Below are 19,770 nucleotides of genomic sequence, written 5' to 3' on the forward strand. Positions count from 1 at the left end.
GACGGTTATCTGTCCATCAAAATAAAAATGAAGTTTAGTACGAAAAAAGAGGTAAAAACAGAAAAAGTCGTGCCAGAACAATTAATTTCTGCAGCAGTACGTCCAAATATAATTTCAGACGCTGTGACAATTGAGACATGTTCGAGCCTATCTGTCCTCGCCTCCTTCACTTCCTGATGAACAACGCTACCTCGGAGCTCTGCAGCAATCCCATGATCCTCATCACTTCGTCAGACCAGGCGGCAGCGCTGGGGGTAATGAGGGCTGACGGGAGCTGCTGCAGACGCCACGTGAAAGAAACAGGGGCTGTATTTAGACGACTGTGACAAGCAGATATTATTTCCACTACAAAACAGAAACAGTGTGGGCTTTGAGTCTAATTTTGGTTAAATACCTCCACAGGTAGCAGCTCCGCTTCCGAGCCAGATTTATTGTTTTTCGAAGCTGAAAGAGCACACTCTGAGAGGAGGGGAGAAGGGCAGAGAGGACAGAGAAGGGTTTTTCCCTACTTCCACAAGCCTCTTAACCAATGAATACTATCTATTTATATCCCCAGAAAAATACAGTCACACTCACATAGAGCATCAGAGGCACTCTTTCTCCTTTCTGTGGAGAACACAGCACAGCTTTGTGTGGCCTCAAGGTTTTTCTCTGTTCCTTGCTGCATGTTGCCAAGGCCTTGTGCTCACAAGCTTAGACCAAGAATAAAGATGTGTACTTTTTCTCTTGTACTGGAAAGAAAACCAGGCTGAGTGTGTCGGGATGAAGGGAAATGGTGTTGCACGGTGCATGCCATGGTGTTCCTTCTCAGTAAAAAAAAAAAAAAAATCCACTTTCCACAAATTCCTGCTCAAAGTAACCTGGAACCTTCAGACATAATAGCCTCTTTAATTATGCAATAAAGGACACAGGTGATAATTTTAAGATAATACACTGCCAAAAAGCCTGGCCAAAAAAACTACAGAATAAATCACTAATTTAAGTGGAAATTATGTAATACTGATGAAGCAAGGAGGCTTAAACACATATTTTATTTAATACCAGACATACATCTTTACAATCTCTGCTTCACAAACACATCAATGGTTCACATGCACACACCAATGGTGCAGAACGAGATGCTTGCCTGCCATCAGGAGCAATTCACGGTTCAGTGTCTTACTCAAGGACACTTTGGCATGTGGACAGGAGGAACCGGGAATCGGACCGCCAACCTTACAACTAGTGGGCAACCTGCTCTACCATGAGTCACAAAATTATATATAATAATAAGAATAATAAATAATAACAAAGCTGTTCATCTGGAAAAGGAAAGTGATATATTCTTGAATTAAGTCAAATAATCTGCCTGAGTCAGCATTATATGATCCGTTTATACCAGAAACAATAATATTTTTCCATTTACAGTTTCTGCAGTTTTTCCAGTGCAGAACAGGTTCCACCATATTTCTACAAGCTATAAGCAAAGTGTCAAACCTTCTCTACTAAAAATTCCATCCAACTTTCCAACCAAATAATTTATATCACATCCAAGTGAGCGTTTTTTTTCCACATTATGCACACTTTGCACATGCTAAACATGAAGCAGATTAGCAGAAAAGCTCCCACCCTCTGTATATTTAGGTAATCCTCCAAGCTCTCAAGCAATTCATTCTGCATTCAACTACTGCCAGCCGCAGCTGCTTCTCTCCAGAGGCAGCTCTCAGACCTACTGGACATTTATACTGGTCTGAATTAAGGGATGAGTTGGTTTTCTGTTGCATTTATCAGCCAATTAAGTTATATATTACAGGCAGAGATGTCATGACTCTCTTCAGGCGTACAGTGACGTTTTGGCCTGCAAAGACTGATTGCTGTGCTCTCCCGCTGCTGAGAGACTCGATGGGTAAAAGCAAAACAGCTCCAGGGTAGAAAATGACTGCTGAATACAAACCCAATGTGAAAAGGCCCGAGGTTTGTTTTGATATCACAGACTCCTCATTTACCTTGAAGACGAACATCTCCCTCCGCAGTATCGCCAGCGTGTTGAAGCCTCCATCGCAGATGTAAGGTTTCGCGTTGGGGTGGGATGGTCTGTCCCCCGGGGGCAGCCTTGGGGGTCGCGTCTGCCTGTCTGGCTTGCGGGGGTCTGACGGAGGATGGGAGCGAGGAGGTGGCGCCGTGGGCAAAGGCTTGGTGGGCTGTGGGATCTTATCAGGAGGTCCTGGAGGGAGTCAGAGGAATAACATCTCACTTGTTGTGATACACGCATCAGCAACATGTTGTTTTACACCCAAACCACTGTTTTCGACCAACTTTATGGAGAAAAGTGTCATGAAGCACAACTCATCAAACCATAATGAAAAGACAAAATGATCTTAGCACCAAATAACTGAACAGACGCACTGCAGCAATCAGTGCATGTGAGAACAAGATGCTACAGCCATGCTAGCAGGCTCAGTGCTATGAAACACAAAGCTACAGCTAATGTGAATGTGTTTAGCAGGTGTTTGATGGCACTACAACTACGACAGATTCAAAATAGTTGTTAGCGTTCATCCTTGGGGGGGGCGGGGGGGGGCATGAATGGGTGGACCAAATTTCACAGCAATCCATCCAACAGTTGTTAACACAATTTACTTCAAACTACAAATATGAACCTGGAGAAGCCGTGGGAACATTTGCACCAATAATTGCTTATTATTCTATCTTGTTAAATTGTCCACTTTTAAAAAATTGAAGCCTGGCAGGAGAGGCAAATGTTTAATCCAAGTTTGGCTCTTTTTACCTGTAACTGAAATCATGATGGCAATAAGTAAGAAGTGATGAAGAAAACTGGCAACAAGGAATAATAATAATAATAATAAAAAAGAAGAACACGAGAGATAAAGGACAAAGCAAAAACAACAAGATGAGGTCGAGCAAGACTTCAACGCTGCCAAGATTCAGATCACCAAAGCATCTTATGATATGTTAAGATTAACAAAACAGAAAACAGAAAAATAAAAAAGCTTGGCGGGATTAACCTTAAAAAAAAAATGTAGATAGTGCTGAGATAAAAATAAAAATGTCCTCCCAAATGGAGGCCCAGACATGCCTCGGTGTCATTTAACATTCATGAATTACACGAGAGAAAGAGAGCAGACTGAGGAGAGAGGGAGAGGTGGGGCGAACGAGTGGCTTGTGTGAATGAATAATTGAGCGCATGACAACGCATGAATAACACACTGTGTAACTGACGAGCTGAGGCGCCATGTGTTATAATACAGGAATAGATGACCGAAATATGAAAGATGTGTCAAGCAGCACCCCCCCTTCCTCCCTAGTCACTGAGTAATGGTGCTGTATATAAATAACCACCTGAAAAGCTCCTGTACACATTTAGGAGTTCTGCATGAATGATGACTTGACACGTGGTTGAAATGTTAGTTAATGAAGCGAGGTTTCAAAAACTGAATGAGCCATTTAACTGAATCCATAGTGAGCAATAAAACAAAGGAATAAGGACAGATAAACCATCAAACTCGATGACAAAGCAGACGATCTCGGGATTAAAGCGTCCACAGAACTGATCAGCCGGTCTATACGAGAGCGATTCCATTCACTGACTGGATTAAATCCCCTGAAATACATCCCAGATTAGTGCAGCGAAAGTACTCCGTGGTTATGTAAGCACTGGGAGATTCACAGTCAGATGGACATGTACACAGACATGCAAATGTGTACACACAGCGGCATTACGCTAAAACCCACAACAACAAGAATCTAACGATGCATTTGGCAGATTTAGGCTTTTTCAGTCTCCCTCATATTTTTTGCATCTGACTGCTAATTTACTTCCTGTTGAGATCTTCAGGTGGTCCCCCATGTGAGACGAGTGCTGTGGTGATCGGCCAGGCCAATCAGCTCATTTCACTGATTAGTGCACTTGAAAGTAGAGAACGGGAGTCTAATCAGTGCACTCAGCTTGTGTGGTGACTCACTACAGTGAGAAGCTGGATGTTAATGGACCATAGATGGAAACCAAAAGGCAACGTCCGGGACTGAAATATGAAGCAAATGCACAAATTAAAAAAAAAAAAAGCAACAACAAAAGACTGCAGTTCCCTAAGTGGCCACTTGAGGTTGGCCCAAAAAGTGAGCCGATCCTCATAGACCTCCACGTTAAGAGAAGCACAAATAAACACATTTACAGCCTGGTACAAAATTTTTTTTTGGGCCTCATGGCCAGTTTGAAAACATGAAAACTGTATGGGAGTGAATATTTTATAAGCCAACAATCTAATTTCATTTAGACTTAAGGTTTTGCATAACTAGGAGCAGGGTCGCTTTGAGTGACAGGTGGGTTCAGCCACAGTAGGATTGCTGCTGTCTCTGCTTTGCTGTTAACTGTCAACCAGACTCAAACGTACGGGGACTCTTCTCCACGCTGGTTTCAACAATCAGGCTTCAGTCACATAACTTCCCTCCCCAGTTGGCAACTTGGTCATGTACGATAATGTCAGTGTTGCAGCTGGTGTAAACAGGAAGTGGTCGATTCTCTTTAAAAGGGGAGGAAGTCATTATGTTCAAAGCTCAGTGAGAAAAACCGGGAGCAATCAAAAGAACAAACAATTACAGACTATATGACAGCATCTCGTCCCCACAGTGCTGTGACCTTAAGCACAGAACAGAAACCGCACAGCTACATGTCTGAAATGTTCAACATCAACCTCCTGTCAATCCTTTTCATCCCACAATTCCTTGAGTGACTGTACCTAAAAACGTCTGCTTCCTGTTTTGCTTCTTTTAACCCTCACCCATCATTCTCTTCATCTCATTACTCTCTACCTTCATTCAATCACACTGACTCAACCTCAAGTCCACCTCCCTGTAATCCCTCTAAACTGTGCTCCTCCCACCTTTGTCCCTGTTTAGCTCCACATCCAGGATCAATGTTGCCATGAGGAAGGAAAAGAGGCCAATTGCTGCAGGGGAGAAACACAAATTAGGCTGAGAGAGGAACTACCATCACTTGTCCTGCCCTTCAACTCTTGGTACAACAGAGAGGAGGAGGAGGAAGGGGAGGAGGGGTGAGGTCAAAGCAGCGAGGAGTAAAACACAAGAGGGATGAGGAGACATTTGATCGCTTGCCCAGGTCTGTCACTCCCAGAGGGATGTGCCCTGACCATGTAAGCAGATGGCAGGTTCTTTTGTGTGTGTGTGTGTGTGTGTGTGTGTGTGTGTGTGTGTGTGTGTGTGTGTGTGGTGTGGTGTGTGTGCGCACGTGTGTGTGTGTGCGCACATGTGTGTGTGTGCACGTGTGTGTGCGCGTGTGTGCATGCAGCCATTCATGTGACAGACGAGAGTCATCTCAGCAGAGTGTGACCGGTTTACAGAGTCGACAGCTGTAAGGGACAATACTGTCACTCACCATCGACTTGTTTCCTGACTTCGATGTCAAACTGATGTTGAGACGATGACATCGACATCCAGATAACACATCTGAATATCAAACCCACCTCATTGGAACAACACATCAAAAAAATACAAATGTCGTGACTGGGGTCTCAGTGAGAAACACAGATTTTGCCACACTGCTCCACTAATTCAACTCTTGAGTGGGAAAAATGAAAACTATGCCGGTGCTTACGTAAATCCTTCACCGTCAAATTGAATTTCACACTTCCGCCCCAGAGCTATATCAGCTTTATGAGCAGACAAAGCACTCCGCAATCAATGTCTGTCAACTCAAAATGTGTGTCAATGAGGAATGTGTGCTCATCATGAAAGTGTATGATTTGAAATAATTTGAAGTCTTACATCTTTTTCTCTAATCTGTTATCAAAGTGACTCTGTGCTGTAAATGTCTTTGAATAACTCAGAAACTATCGATTCAAGCTGTGAGAAACACAGTTGTGATGGCTGATTTAAGACACACCAGCTTTTAAAACTTCCAATGAAAGCTTCACATGGTCGATGGTGTCAAATATTCATGTGTTTTGCTGGCTTTAACAAACACGGCTTCCCACAAGCCCTTGACGAACGAGTCGAGGGACTCGCTGGCTCTGAAACGTGTGTAATGACAGCAGGACACGAGACGAGCGACCGCTGTGGAAGTTGTTGGACTTCATAGATTAGAAGGCAATTATGCCACGGCTGCAGCGGACGGTGATTTGTCTTTGAATATGGACAGTAACACCACACGCTTCACTTTATCAGAAAGACAGATGAAGGAAATACTAAATGAGAGATTGCTCTGAGTTACTGAAGCTGTCGTGAAACGGAGGCGAGCCGGGACTTGAAGTCATGACTTCAAGTCTCTATTTCACATTTCATTTCAGATGAATAACTGGGATTAATATCTTCTCGTAGGAGTCTAGTACAGTAAATTCACGCAAATCTTTTCAATGCTGAGCAATAAGAAGAGGTCTCAAAAGTGCTGACTTTTAAGGGGGCTGAACGCCAAACTGGAGGAAGCTGCTGAAGCTCATTAGCTGTGTTGGACCATCTACATTTTCTTGAGCTCCTCCACTGCTCCCCGATGAGTTTACAGACAGTCATGTGACAGGAAATGATGGTCCAAGTCTGTCTCTTGAATACTGTGTTCCAAATGGCATACTTGGGTTGTGTTGCGTTTCACAATTCTTTTTTGGACTGTTTTGAGTGCATCATCCTGGCACTTCTAGCGCACTGCATGTTTCTGTACTCAACAGTGTGAACGCACTTATGCACTCAAAATAGTGAGTGTCAGTGCACAGGGACGCCATTTGGAACAGCACCGCTGTCGATGTTTGTATGTTGTTCGACTTTCTGGGATATTAGCTGTGGTTTGACACATAACCCTTGGAGTCACAGTGTCATCAAGATTTTCAGTGAAAGCTTCAAGCGTAGATTTCACAGTTACGGGCAGATACTGTTTACTATGTGACTGTCTGGTGTGTCAGTTCTCGTCAGGTTACTGAGGCACTGGGCTGATAGCTACTTTGTGCATTTAAATGACACCAGGAGGCCTTACCATAAATCTTCTGGATGCCCAGCAGGTCATCCATGGGCAGTTTAAAGTTGTCCGTGTCCATGTACTGGTAAAAAGGAGCCATGATGGCCGTGGGGTCGTTGGAGTGTTCGAGGCCCAGCGCGTGGCCGAGTTCATGGACAGCTACCAGGAACAAGTCGTTACCTAGAAACACAGAGAGGGGAGGAGGACGAGAGAGCAGATCTGTCAGTGCTGCTGGCAGTAAATGTGTTTGTAGCATTTTATGTCTCTCACAAAAAAAGTAAAGATGAATAAAAATCTTGGTGGGCCTCGGGTTATTTTTTGTCACCTCGCGGCTTTTCCGGTTGCACCTGTTCTGGCTGGCAGTGCCAGAGTAGTTCCCTCCAAGTGAAGCCAAGTTTGGCACTGTCTGATTTGAATAAACAGCAGCATAGAGTTCTGTGTAAGTTCATGGATAGACAATAAAACTGCTTTTCCTGTCATTTACATGCATCCAAACATGTATGGATGTGTGTGTGAGGACAGATGATCCACCGTCCATGCACATAATTGAGTGGATTATGTAGCAGTGATACATATCACACATGTACACATGCATATACACACACACGGCTTTACAGAGCACAGAAAGCCCTGCTCTCTGTAATTAGTCTCGAGCCGTGGTAAGCCGATGACTACACTGGGCTGACCTTTTGACTCAGAAACCCTCTGTGGCCGACAGCCGAGCCCCGACCCAATCCCAACTGTATTAGAAGGAGATATTTGGGATTTAAAACCGCCTCTCTGTGTCCTATTCAGATTCCTCAATTTACGTCACTGGCAACCGAAACAAAAATAAAAACCGCTCCTCCTCAACTTCCCCTCTGATGTTTCGCCAAGATGTCGAATCCGACCCATAAAAAATCTCATCATCATACAATTAGGGTTAGACTGCAACGTCTTTTATTATTTATAACAGTACACAGGCTGCTCGTGGAAAACTATTAACCTGATTCCAATGAGACATCTTAGGCTTCAATGTTATTCTTGAACTTCAAAGGAGAGCTTTCTCCTCCCCGTCATAAATAAAAAAGTTATGGTTTCTGTTTTTTGCATTGAAAAAAAAATAATGACGCAATGCTAGCAAATACAGCTTTAGATTTCTGCTGGTCAAAAAGCACAAAATAGGGTTTACAATTTTTTGTTTCTGCCATCTTCCTTCACTACCACCTTCCTCTCTTTTCACCATCACCCCGAGACTCGACAGGAATGGAAAAAGAACATCACTTATTCATTGGAATTCCTGCTAAATTGAGGCACTTATCTGCTGCAAATCTGTCACATGAATAACGCATCAGCAGATAGAGGCGGTGAATCAGATCACTTCGTAGCAGGTACAGTGCGATACTTAAGAATTTACTGGCCGGGGCCACCACAGAGAAACGGCTTAATTGGGACCTGGTGAATGATATTTGACTGTATAAATGTCAGTGGGTCTTTATAAGCTTGATGTACAGTCCTCCACTGCGCTGGATTGGATTAATATCCACAGGTTTTGCTAAGGAAGGCTTCGTGTTTCAGCCAAAGTCTTCCAATGAAAATAGACGGGTTGTTAAAGTTGGAGAAGTGCAGGAATTCAGGCGAAATTAATGCAAGCTCGTAATATTGAACAAGTGTCTGGAGATGTGGTTTATAGCAAATAAAGAGTTAGAGGAGAAAAAAAAAAGGAGATAAAAAGGAGAGATAAGGCTCAGTGATTTAGGAATCACTTGAGGAGGAAACGGAGTGATGCGGCTCGGCTGCTGAAGATCCCTCTTCAGGCTGTTTCCTGTGACGCCACAAGAGGGAAAGTGGCCCAATCAAGTTTTAGACAACAAAAGATTTGTTTTAAATGAACTTTGCTACCGTAACCAGCACAGTTATTACACACAAATAATGTAGCCGGTAGATTTTGTTCTGATTAAGAAGAAAATGTGTATGATTTGTGAGTTCACTGAGGTGAGGCATCATTTAGCATCTATAATCATATCACAACTCACTGACCTTCGCCCTTCAACCCCCCACCCTTTTAAATTATACTTTTTTTTTAAACAAAAAACAATCAACTTTATCACTTTGCACTGTTTTTTTGTGTAGAAAATGTGCGATATAAATAAAACTGCTTGCTTGCTTAGATGGAAGTGTGTGCAGCACACGCCTGTTTAAAATTGCTGTGTGTGCACTCTTCTTACAAAGTAACAAACTACCGTTGCTGTAGTTTGGGCATTTTAAAATGGCTCACATGGTTTGAATGGTGAGGCTTTGGCCTTTCCAACGATGTGGCAGGATTTTCCGTGAGGTGTTGACGCATTGGCTGAGAGGAATGGAGCTCCATACACTTCAGTGGACTGTATATCTCATAATAAGTCTTATTTTCTACAGTGTAAATGAGAAGTGTCTCCAAATGCATTATAAAGATTTAAAACTGTAGAAAATGATCGCCAAATGTTTCTCAGGGACAGCTCATTAAATAATATGCAAACCTGCGTACATTTAATAAATTTTACCCTTTCTCATACAGTACTAGTTCTTAAAGCCAATATGATCAAGCACCTACTATTACTTTGAAGCGGTAACAAGTACTGCAGTTATAACCACACTGGTCCAATTATGCTGTAAAAATGTCTAATGCCAAGGTGTTTCATTCACAGAGAAACAGAGAGACATGCAGCTCTGATCCTCCAGATGCTCCACCAACATCAGCTGCTCCGCGTAAGTAAAGGACTGTCTGTCTTTTTCCATCTCCGTCTCCCTCCATCATCCCTCAATCTTGAGTCAGCCCTGTCTGCCTCTGGGGTCCATCCGAGGCCAGCGTTGTCACTTTGTTTCGGTCACTTATGTAAGCCACGCCGCGGCGGACGGGGAAGTCCTGTCGGCCCCCGGGGGCCACACACAAAAGCCGAGGCAGTTTGCGCTGCCTGGGCTAATTATCAGCTGGAAGGTATACGGAGCCTGCACGCAGGGGAAGTGTGGAAGGAGATGGGTGAGGCAGAAGGCAGACGGAGGAAGATGTGAGAGACAAAAGAGCACAAGAGGAGAAAATAAACGAGATGAAGGCGAGAGGAAAAAATGACGGGATGGAGGAACAGATGAGTGGGAGACAAAGATTCGAAAGAGTAAATAAATAGAGAGATAAAAAAAAAAGAAAAAAAGAAGGTGAGGTAAACTGAGGAGAGAGGGCGTTCGGAGTGATAGCTGCAAGGGAAAGTGGGAAAAAAAAAAAAAAAAAAAGGATGACAAAGAAAAGGGGAAAACCTGAGGCGAGTAAAATAACGATACGTCTCGGGAGTGTTCGTTATCTTGTTGCAGAGTTCGTGCATTCACAGATGGAGATGATGAATTATACAACTCTGACCTTTGACCTTGGCATTTATAACGTCACCCTCCTTTCAGCGACTGTATCTCAGCCTCAAACACAAAATAATGAAGAGGATACGGTTGAAGAAAACAACGCCAGGAAATTAAATACATTAGAAAGCTCTTGTTTGATAACCCACCGAGGCCAACAACTTTTCTTTGCTGTATTTTTATCATACGGTGATTCATCATTCTCTTGTCTGCCATTTGCTGCTTAGAGCGAGAATTTTGCTAAAAATAAATCGTCTCGAGCTTCTATTTAAAGAATGAAAGCTACATTTGAAGTAACAAAATCTCCACTTCTGTTAAATTATTTAGCAGTTTCTTTTTTTTTTTTTTTTTGTTAAGTGGGCAATGATCACAGTGGCAGCCCGCAGCAGCAGGAGTCTTGCCGACACTGCGCTCAGGATAGGTCAAGGTTGCCGCTAATGAGATAGTGTAGCCGAGAAGAAGAAAACACAAAAAGGGCAGAGCATAAAACAGAGAAGACGGAGTGGAAGAAGAGGTGGAAGAGGAGAGTCACTGGAGATTTATGATCAGATGTGCCTCCCTCTGTCTTTCCCCGCGGGGGTTGCAGTAAAGTAAACAGAGGTTGTGATTAGAAAGCAGAAACCGCTACCTTCTCTTTCTCCATAATTTACCGGCTCCCTGCGCATGCTGCTGCCGCCGCCGCCTTCAGGCGCGCATGACACGGGAATATCGGTTTTAAACATAAACACACACAGATAAACACACACCGGCCCACAAATCAGATGCAGTGGGGCCCCGGTCAGCGCTGGTGAATTGCAGTAATAGCTCAGGTTGTCAGCGGATGCCTCCGGGGGCCTCTAACCCTCCTCTGCCTCCTTACTTCTTAACTAAGCACCCGCGATTCACTCGACACGTAACCTCTGACGTAATCTACGAGCATGGGTGACCAGCAGGAAGCCCGCTTCTCCGTTTCTTGGTCTTTGTCCCCCCGCACAAGCTTTCCCTCCCTCAGCGCTCAAATGTTAATTATCACTCTCGTCTTTTTTTTTTTTTTTTTGGTCCAGTGTAGACAACGGCTACCGAGGGGCCGAGTTGTTGAAAACACAACATCCCCTGTGACATTAACACCACATCAACATGTTGACCTGCTGAAAGCCCTCAAACAAAGCAACTACTCGTCTCACTCCTCCGATTGTAGCGAAGAAGGCGCCCAGCAGAGATGAACAGTTCCTAACTCCTCCGCTCTTTCTATGGAAAACACAGTTGGCCCTGTTGTTGTGCCGTCCGAGCATAAGCATAAGCACGAGCATGAGCATGAGCATAAGCCCTCCCTTTGTCCCAGAGCACCTCACATGTTCCTCATTGTTCAGCTCCCACGACTGAGTGGCAGACACGATGTTTTTGTCTTGGAAAAACTAACACAGCATAGAAAAGTAAATGCAAAAAGCCGTTAATCACAATCTCAAAAATGTTTTTAGTTGTTTCGTAGCACACCGTGTTTCTGATATATAATGTATAATGCCAGAAGGACGTAAAGCCCCTCCTTCCTCTTTAAGACATGTATGCACAAGCATAATTTCTAACATCACAAATGTTTCTCAAGTCAATCCAAGTCCAATAAGATACTTAAGGAAGTGTGATATGAATGCTTATATATTCAAGCAAATGCCCAATGAGAAACAGACTTTATGGTGATGGAGGACAGATCTTGTTTTGATCAATTAAACTTTTAAAAGAAACACTATTTTCAAATTCAAAGGTTCTACATTTTTTTTCAATTAGAAGACGAAAAGGACTTAAATTAACTTTTTTTGTCGAAAAAAATTAATTATTCAAAACAGAAATTTGAAATGTCTTAATGAGACTGCAGGGGAACCTTTAATGCCTAAACTAGGTAATGAACTATTAATTATGTGTGTATATTTTCATTCAATCAAACTGTCAACAGTTGGGTTGGTTGGATTTCATTAATACTACGACCACATGGGCATTTTAACCTTTTATTTAAGCTAGAGTGTTCCCTATTCTCTATTGATAAGCTACTTTTAGCTCAACCACACCACTGGTGTTCATGCACTCTTGGTTGATATACAGTCGGGTGTACTGTCTGACGAGCCTCCATACTGCACAAAAGGTTTATGGATCTGTGAGAGGAAACCATCTTATTACTACGTAGTGGTCATAAAAATCAAAGTACTGCTCGTGCAGAACCTGAGTAACATTAAACAGAAAAAGTGGGTGACCTGACAAGAACTGATCCAAAACAGTTGAAACAAATGAAAAGTGCTCGACGAGCATCGACCCAAAAATTGTTTTGAGAAGCTACACGCAAAGTGAGGTGCTAACAGTACTGCACGTTACTGTCCCTGACAGCGGAGAAAAGGAAAAGGAACAAGGAAAAGGAACAGGAAAGAAATCAGCTGTAATCCACTAGCTGGGTTGAAGTTCCAGATACTGACACTGGATGTTGTTTGTCTGAGGCGGCACGTCATCAGAAATCAGAACAACCTTGACCCTGAAGGAAGCTGGAGATATGTGAAGTGAGAGGGAAACGCAGAGTCCGGAGAGGCAGCAGAGACGGTGAAACAGAGTGTGAGTCAATGAGAGCGCTGGCTGTCCAGGAGTGCTATGCTGCGCTGACAAGCTGCCAGAGGATCTCAGCCCAGTGGTTCAGTGCCTGGCTCAGAGGGCCCCGGGCACACGCAGCTCTGCTGGCTGTCAAACCGGAGCTATGTGCCTGATTTGACAGAGTGACCATTGTGAGGAATGAAGCCAATGTACAATGGCTGCATTCTGCTCGCTTCGCCTTCACACTCTCTCTGCTTCCAACATATCCTCACAGGACAACGCAGAAACACGCAGAGGGCCATTCGGTGAAATGCACCAAACTGACTTACAGCACTACGAGTAGAAACACCAAGGTTTTCAGATGTGGGACTGCTGGACGTGAAATTAGCATTTGTCGTCAACACAACTTGTGTTTAAAATGCAGATGAAACAGTAAAATGGGAAGCAGAGCCTTTGGCTCTCAGGTTCCCAGTTTGGGTTCAGGAGGCAGTTACCCTCTCCACTGTTACGATTAGAGTTAAAACTTTCCTTTATGACTTAAAGCTTATCGTGACTTTGAGCCATCCCTTGGTTATGCTGCTGTAGGCTGCAGCTGCTGGAAGACCCTCGCAGATGCACTGAGTTCCTCTCCGCTCTCTTTCACTCTCCATGCTTTCATAGGCCACCGTAGAGTCTCATTAACGTTACGCCTTCTCTCTCCTGTAGGTTTCTTTATTGTCTTACTTGTGTTTTGTGCTTTTGTGGTCTGCGATTACTCGCTTTACCAACAGTTTATCATCGCTTGTATGTCAATGCTGTTCTTTTCTCTCTCTGCTCTCCCCTCACCCAACCAGTCAAGGCAGATGACTTCGTACCTCTGAGCCCAGTTCTGTTGGAGGTTTCTCTTTCTGTTAAAATATAGTTTTTTTCTTTCAAGCTGCCGCTCATATTGGAATTGTTGAATTGTTATGTTCTTCTCTATAATATTGTAAGGATTTTAATATCTTAAATACATTTTGTCATGAAACTGAATGGAATTAATCTTTGCATTTGAATGTAAAAGTTAGATAGTCCTGCTATGAATTTGGATGTTTTCTGATGCTTTGAAAAATACATCAGTAATACTGTTCCAACTGTTGTAAAACACTTGTCATTATTTACATGATTAGTTCAAATTAAACAACAATGGAATATTAATAGATACAAAATATATACCTGTAATGTAAAAACAAAGACTCAGTGGAGCCTCTTAATGTCGTCAGTGTTGCTGTATTCCCTCAGATTTCTAACACAGCTAATTTATGAAATTCATCGACTGTTTCTGACCAGAATGTGTTAGTAAAAATGCTTTCATAATTGAAAAACACCCCAAAGACTAGTGCAAACGTCGATTAACCTCACTGTCAGTGCTGTTATCGCCTGTGTTAATCAAAGCCCCAACCCTATAGTATTACAGCACCATCCATTTACATTGTTCAACTTGCTCTCGTCCCTCCTCTCTCTCCCTCTCCCTCTCCCTTTCTCTGGGCTGCTGACACTGGTCGAGCTACACTTGTGCTGTTGAATCTATTACACTTAATTCGCACAAGCTTGTCAGAGAACAAAACCCCGGCTGATGAGAGCAACATATGTACACTGGAGTAATTATTTATTTACAGAGACGGCTACAGACTGAAATTCGGTGTGTGGAAACGATGCCAGGGATCCAAATATTGGCTGTTCTCGTGGACTCGAGGTAAATAAACTAGCAGAAAGGAGAGGGGAAAAAAAGTGCTGCCAAGGAGAGGACAGCTTTTATTCGTGTCATGTTTATCTCTGTGCAGCACCTGCGAGCGAGACGCGGATGTGTGTACAGTTTCGTCAAGATCATTAATCATTAATAATGCATTGGCTATGGTAAGTGAAGCGATGGTGCGTGCATGTGTGCGTTTGCATACACTTTGGGAGTACCCTGTTCACTGCATACAGCAAACCGTACTGTTATTTTACCATATAAACACTGGAGAAAACTCTGATCTCACCTTGTATCGGTCAACGACACATATAATGGTGACAGAGTTTTAAGGGAAGCTACAAAAGCCAAAGTGCTAGAAAAATATTAAACAGACCTAATAAACTTCTTCAGAAATGCCCTGTTTGTATCACTAATGTCCCTCCATTGGTCATAAAGGTTCTCTGGTTAGTTCGACAAACAGCTGTGTGTGTTGACAGTTGTATGAAAAAAATATTGACACTCATTTGTTGATTATTGACGTGAAAAGAAAGAAGTTTTACATCTTCAAAATTCAGCACACACTCTTATTTGTGTTGTCTTTAAATGGTACTCGTTCCTTTAAACACTTCCACCGTCACTGTCAGTTGAACTCAATCCCTCAAACACTTCCAACTCCTTTCAGCACTCTTAGTTCAATTGGACGCTTCTATTTTCCACTGCCGTTCCAACTCCTTCAACTTCAACTAATATTTCAAATGTCTCATCTGCAAAATTCAGCATTCTACTTTTCCATCTTTTTGTAGAGTAACAGAAAATGTTTGCTGCTTTGAGACTGTTGCCAGAACTCGTCCTCTTTTCATGACGGCATCAACAGAAGCATTTTAAGGTGCAACTTCCTCCCAGAATGCAGAGCTACAAATCAAGATATTTACAGACAGTTTCTGCTTTTGTTGATGTGTTTCAGAGCGTCCAGCCTGAGGTCTTAATGTAGGGAGAGGCTGTCTGGGTTTGGAGTAAACACACTTTTCTTTAATGATCTAAACACTAAGAAAGGTTGAGATTTCACGGCAGTGTGAGCGCCTTGATGTCCCAAATCCACCTCAAGAATCTACTTCCCTCCCGTCCTGGACATCTACAACACCCGCCTTACCCACAAAGCATCAAGGAGACTCCACATCCTTCACGCAGCCTCTTCAGCCTCCTGCCTTCTGGGACGAGGTACCGCAGCCTCATAAAGTCTGAACTTTTGCACTATGGACCCTTAATTGCACTACGTTGTACTTTATACTGCAGTTAAGCGTCACTGCGGTTGTTGTCCGTTTTATTGTTTTTTGTTGTTACATATTTATACTTTTCTTGTTTCGTCCGTGGGACTGTGAGAAACGATTTCTCAATTTGTCTGTATGTCATATGTTGGATTGACATTAAAGTTGAAGTTGAAGTTGAAATGTGTAACTGAGGATAACATTGCTACTTCCATCTTTAAAATATAAAAAATGTCGATAACACACCAGAACCAACACAAGTGATATTCCTGTGTTTCAAGTGTTTTGTGTGTTCTCAGAAGGAGACGCACCACAGGCAGGGTTGTTTACACTTTTTGTTTGCTAAGGATTACGGGTAAGAGTTTATGACAGCATCTGACTGACTGGTGTGTGTGTGTGTGTGTGTGTGTGTGTGTGTGTGTGTGTGTGTGTGTGTGTGTGTGTGTGTGTGTGTGTGTGTGTGTGTGTGTGTGTGTGTGTGTGTGTGTGTGTGTGGGTGGGGGGCAGCCTCCCCAGGTGCGTGATTTGTGTGCCTCTGAGAGTGTAAGTGTGTGTGTGAGCGTATTCGTGTGTGGGGGCGGAAGAGAGTACTGCCGCCCACGTGGAAGTTGATGCTGCTGTCAGTAGGCAGCCGTCTATTTCTAGTGGCAGCCTGGTGGGCAGGAAGGCATGGTGATATCTCTGCTTTCTCTCTCTTCCTTTCATTTTCCTTTGGGAGAGTGTGGAAGCTACAAACTGGTCGTCGTAGTTGGAAATGTGATTATGTAACCACCAAAGATACATTCGCACATGATAAACAAGGTATTAAAGATGCTCTAGCCAAATCCAAGCACGAGCAAACACACGATAAAGAAACTAGAACAAGAAACTATGTAACACCTGTGCAATTATCACACCTTATATTAACACAAATTTAAGACCATATTTCTCATAAATTCGGTGTCCTGCTGCCATGAAAACAATGTTGATTCCAGCATCTCACCTCCTCCTGTTAGTGGCGTTTTTGCCTACAGTGCCAGTCGTACTATAAACCATATGTCTCTATTCATTTGTTATAAAACAAAAAAATCTGATTTTCTGACACAGGTAAAGGCTACACTATTATTGATCCTCCTGCCAACAGGAAGTACCATAAAGCAGCTTTCATAGTTTCCTTTTCTGTACTCTAATTGATCAGATTTTCTGACAGATACAGGGGACTAGTCCTTTCAGTAATGGTCTCTAATAACACTGATGTCTCTAATGAACTGAGTTTGGATTCAGAGATAAGGTGGAAACATTGAAAACAGAGGTCTAAACTATGTGAATGTTATTTCCTGTACTCAAACACAATTATATAAATCTAGAACAAAAACACCAGATATTTTTTGTTTTCTCGACATAAAACCACATTAAGTTTCATTGGTAGTTATTTGTATCTTCAAAAAATAGTCCTGTGCTGCCTTTTAATTGATATCAACTGTATTTTATTTTACACTGATTTAATTTTTATATTAAAATAAGATGCAGAGAGGACCTTTTTTTTCCATCCCTGAACAGTATCTGCAGCTTCTCCTGTTAGGATACATACAGCCCCAAAACTCTTTCCCAGCCACTGTTGTGACAGCCTGTATGTTTCCTGAGAGACAAAACCCTGGGCAAAAAGGAAAGTGTACCAAACACTCACTGTTACTCCTCGAACACATTGAGCTGGATGTATTACCTAATATGTCACAGATATACATTGCATTGTTGTATATGTTTATGTTCTACTATATATTATTGCATCAAGTATATTCATCATGTTCCTCGACTGGGTTGTGTAGCATCAGATACTCATCTGTTATATTTCACTGTATCATATCGCAGCGTTGCATCATGTAATGTCAACTGTCATGCAGCATCCTTCAGATAAACTGCCGACAACGGAGTGAGTTCTTCCAACACCCTTGAAATTGATGTGGGTGTGTGCCAGTGTGTGTGTGTGTGTGTGTGTGTGTGTGTGTGTGTGTGTGTGTGTGTGTGTGTGTGTGTGTGTGTGTGTGTGTGTGTGTGTGTGTGTGTGTGTGTGTGTGTGTGTGTGTGTGTGTGTGTATAGAGATCTGTGTGCCATTTTACCGCCTGTGTCCTCCCACAAACTATTCTACTTACAGTAACCCAGCCATCAATACTGTTCCCACTGCCTGCCCAAATGCAGCCACGCTGGACGTCCTTGGGACTCGCACATACACGTTTCCAGTAAAAGATAAAGATCTACTCCTGTGGTAAGAAAAAGCATCTGGATCTCCCCATTTATTTTGTCTGGGAGATAGAGAGAGACAGCAGCAGAGCAGGGGAGATGGAAGGACAAAGATAGAGACTGGAGGGCATAGGAAAGATTAAACATCTTTATGGAAACTGCCGAATGATTAAGGAGGTTTTCTGACTTAGACAACCTTGAAAGAAGTATTTAACTTTTCTGGATTTTCCTTTAATTGAAGAATTTAGAGATGCCTTGAAAACATAAGATTAGATGTCAGTTTTTATCCTTGTTAATATCTTCATCAATATTTCTGTTACATTTGAAAAACTATTGCAAATATGTCACTAAAAAAAAAAAAATTAAATCCTCCTTTATGCAGATAATACGCTTCTTATTCGCTAAAGAAGTACTTTAATAGGGACTGGACTTTTCCAGCTTTTTCAACCTGCTTTGTAAGGAGATCCAGGTTAAAGGGACATGATTTAAAATCATATATGGTGGGCAATCTTACACAAACATTTTACAGAAAACTTAAATAGAGTCTAAAGACTTGTTTTATGTCATCAGATTCTAATCCAAATTCCACTTAAAAGTGTTTCCTGATATTGGCAATTATGGGCAAACAAAGAATTTCAGAGCGTTGTCTGTTCTCAGCACAAAGTTAGTGTTGCCAAGTAATCCACTTAACAGCGCACTGCTGAGCAACAGAAAACGTTCAGACTAGATATTGAGTCGTAATGGAAATAGACTGTTAAAGCCACTTTCATTCGATTAAACAATATAATGCTCTGGGTTGTTTGTTATTAAAGTTACTGGAACAAATATCTAAGTAGATCCAAGTTTGTTTGGATACTTAAGGGTTGATAAAACTCCCACTTCACTTTGAGGACAGGAAGTAAATATTCTGAAGATTTAGATGTAGATGTAGATGTGGATGTAGACCCACATCATAAACTGGTGACTCTACCAGTAGATAATGTCTACATAGACATTATCAAGCACTTTTTTTGGATCCCAGAGTCAACTACTGCCATCATAAACCTGAGCCAGACACAAGACACAAAGGAGACTCCGAAAATACAACCACATTACAACTGAAGAAAAACATAGATATATGACCTGAAACAACAAAACCAAACACAAACTGGAATAATATGCAGCTGCAGACTAACTGACAAAAAAAACAAAAAAATTATATATCTGATAAGAAATCTAACAAAGACCATGATGATGTACAGAGTGGGTGACCACGGTCTGACAGCAGACAGACTTAACTTGCTCGCACTTTGTCCAAACATCATACGGAGACATTCTTTCCAACATTTGGAAAAACAGACACTATAATTTTAATGTCTGAACAACAAGTGTGAAATTACTCTTCAATATGGGGAAGTGCTGGCCGTTAAGTGTGTTACCGTCTGCAACAAAAAATAGACAGCCAGAAGGAAATATCTGCAAGTCAATCAAGCAAATCAAGTGGGTTTGTTTTACATATTTTAGGATAAACGGTTACCTCATTAACTAAAGGAAATTTCCTTCTGTTCTTGTTTTTTCTGGGTTTTTTTTGTAGACCGTAATATTTCAACAGCTTTAAGCCTCATGCCAACCAAACCAGCTGAATTTAAAGGAGTATTTTGCTGTCTTTACATAAAACTGGGCTGTTCATGCAGAAGAAAGTTGCAAATGTTTCTGACATTGGCACTATATGACCAATGACAATCAA

General features: G+C 42.2%; 1 protein-coding gene across 2 annotated transcripts in view; it reads right to left on the minus strand.

Moving 5' to 3' along the window:
• Positions 1-19,770, minus strand: part of LOC138620584 (matrix metalloproteinase-16-like) — a 76,132-nt gene that overhangs the window by 19,123 nt on the left and 37,239 nt on the right. For both annotated transcript variants that reach the window (XM_069697926.1, XM_069697925.1), the window contains 2 exons: positions 6,977-7,138; positions 1,986-2,203 (listed from right to left, as the gene is read on the minus strand). In XM_069697926.1, the coding sequence (XP_069554027.1) occupies positions 1,986-2,203; positions 6,977-7,138 (380 nt within the window). The remainder of the gene's footprint in view (positions 1-1,985; positions 2,204-6,976; positions 7,139-19,770) is intronic.

Source organism: Brachyistius frenatus, unplaced genomic scaffold (genome assembly GCF_029030835.1).
Source record: "Brachyistius frenatus isolate BFR_SWC_R1_liver_20210118 unplaced genomic scaffold, ASM2903083v1 Contig_25, whole genome shotgun sequence".
In the NCBI taxonomy this organism is placed as follows: Eukaryota; Metazoa; Chordata; class Actinopteri; family Embiotocidae; genus Brachyistius; species Brachyistius frenatus.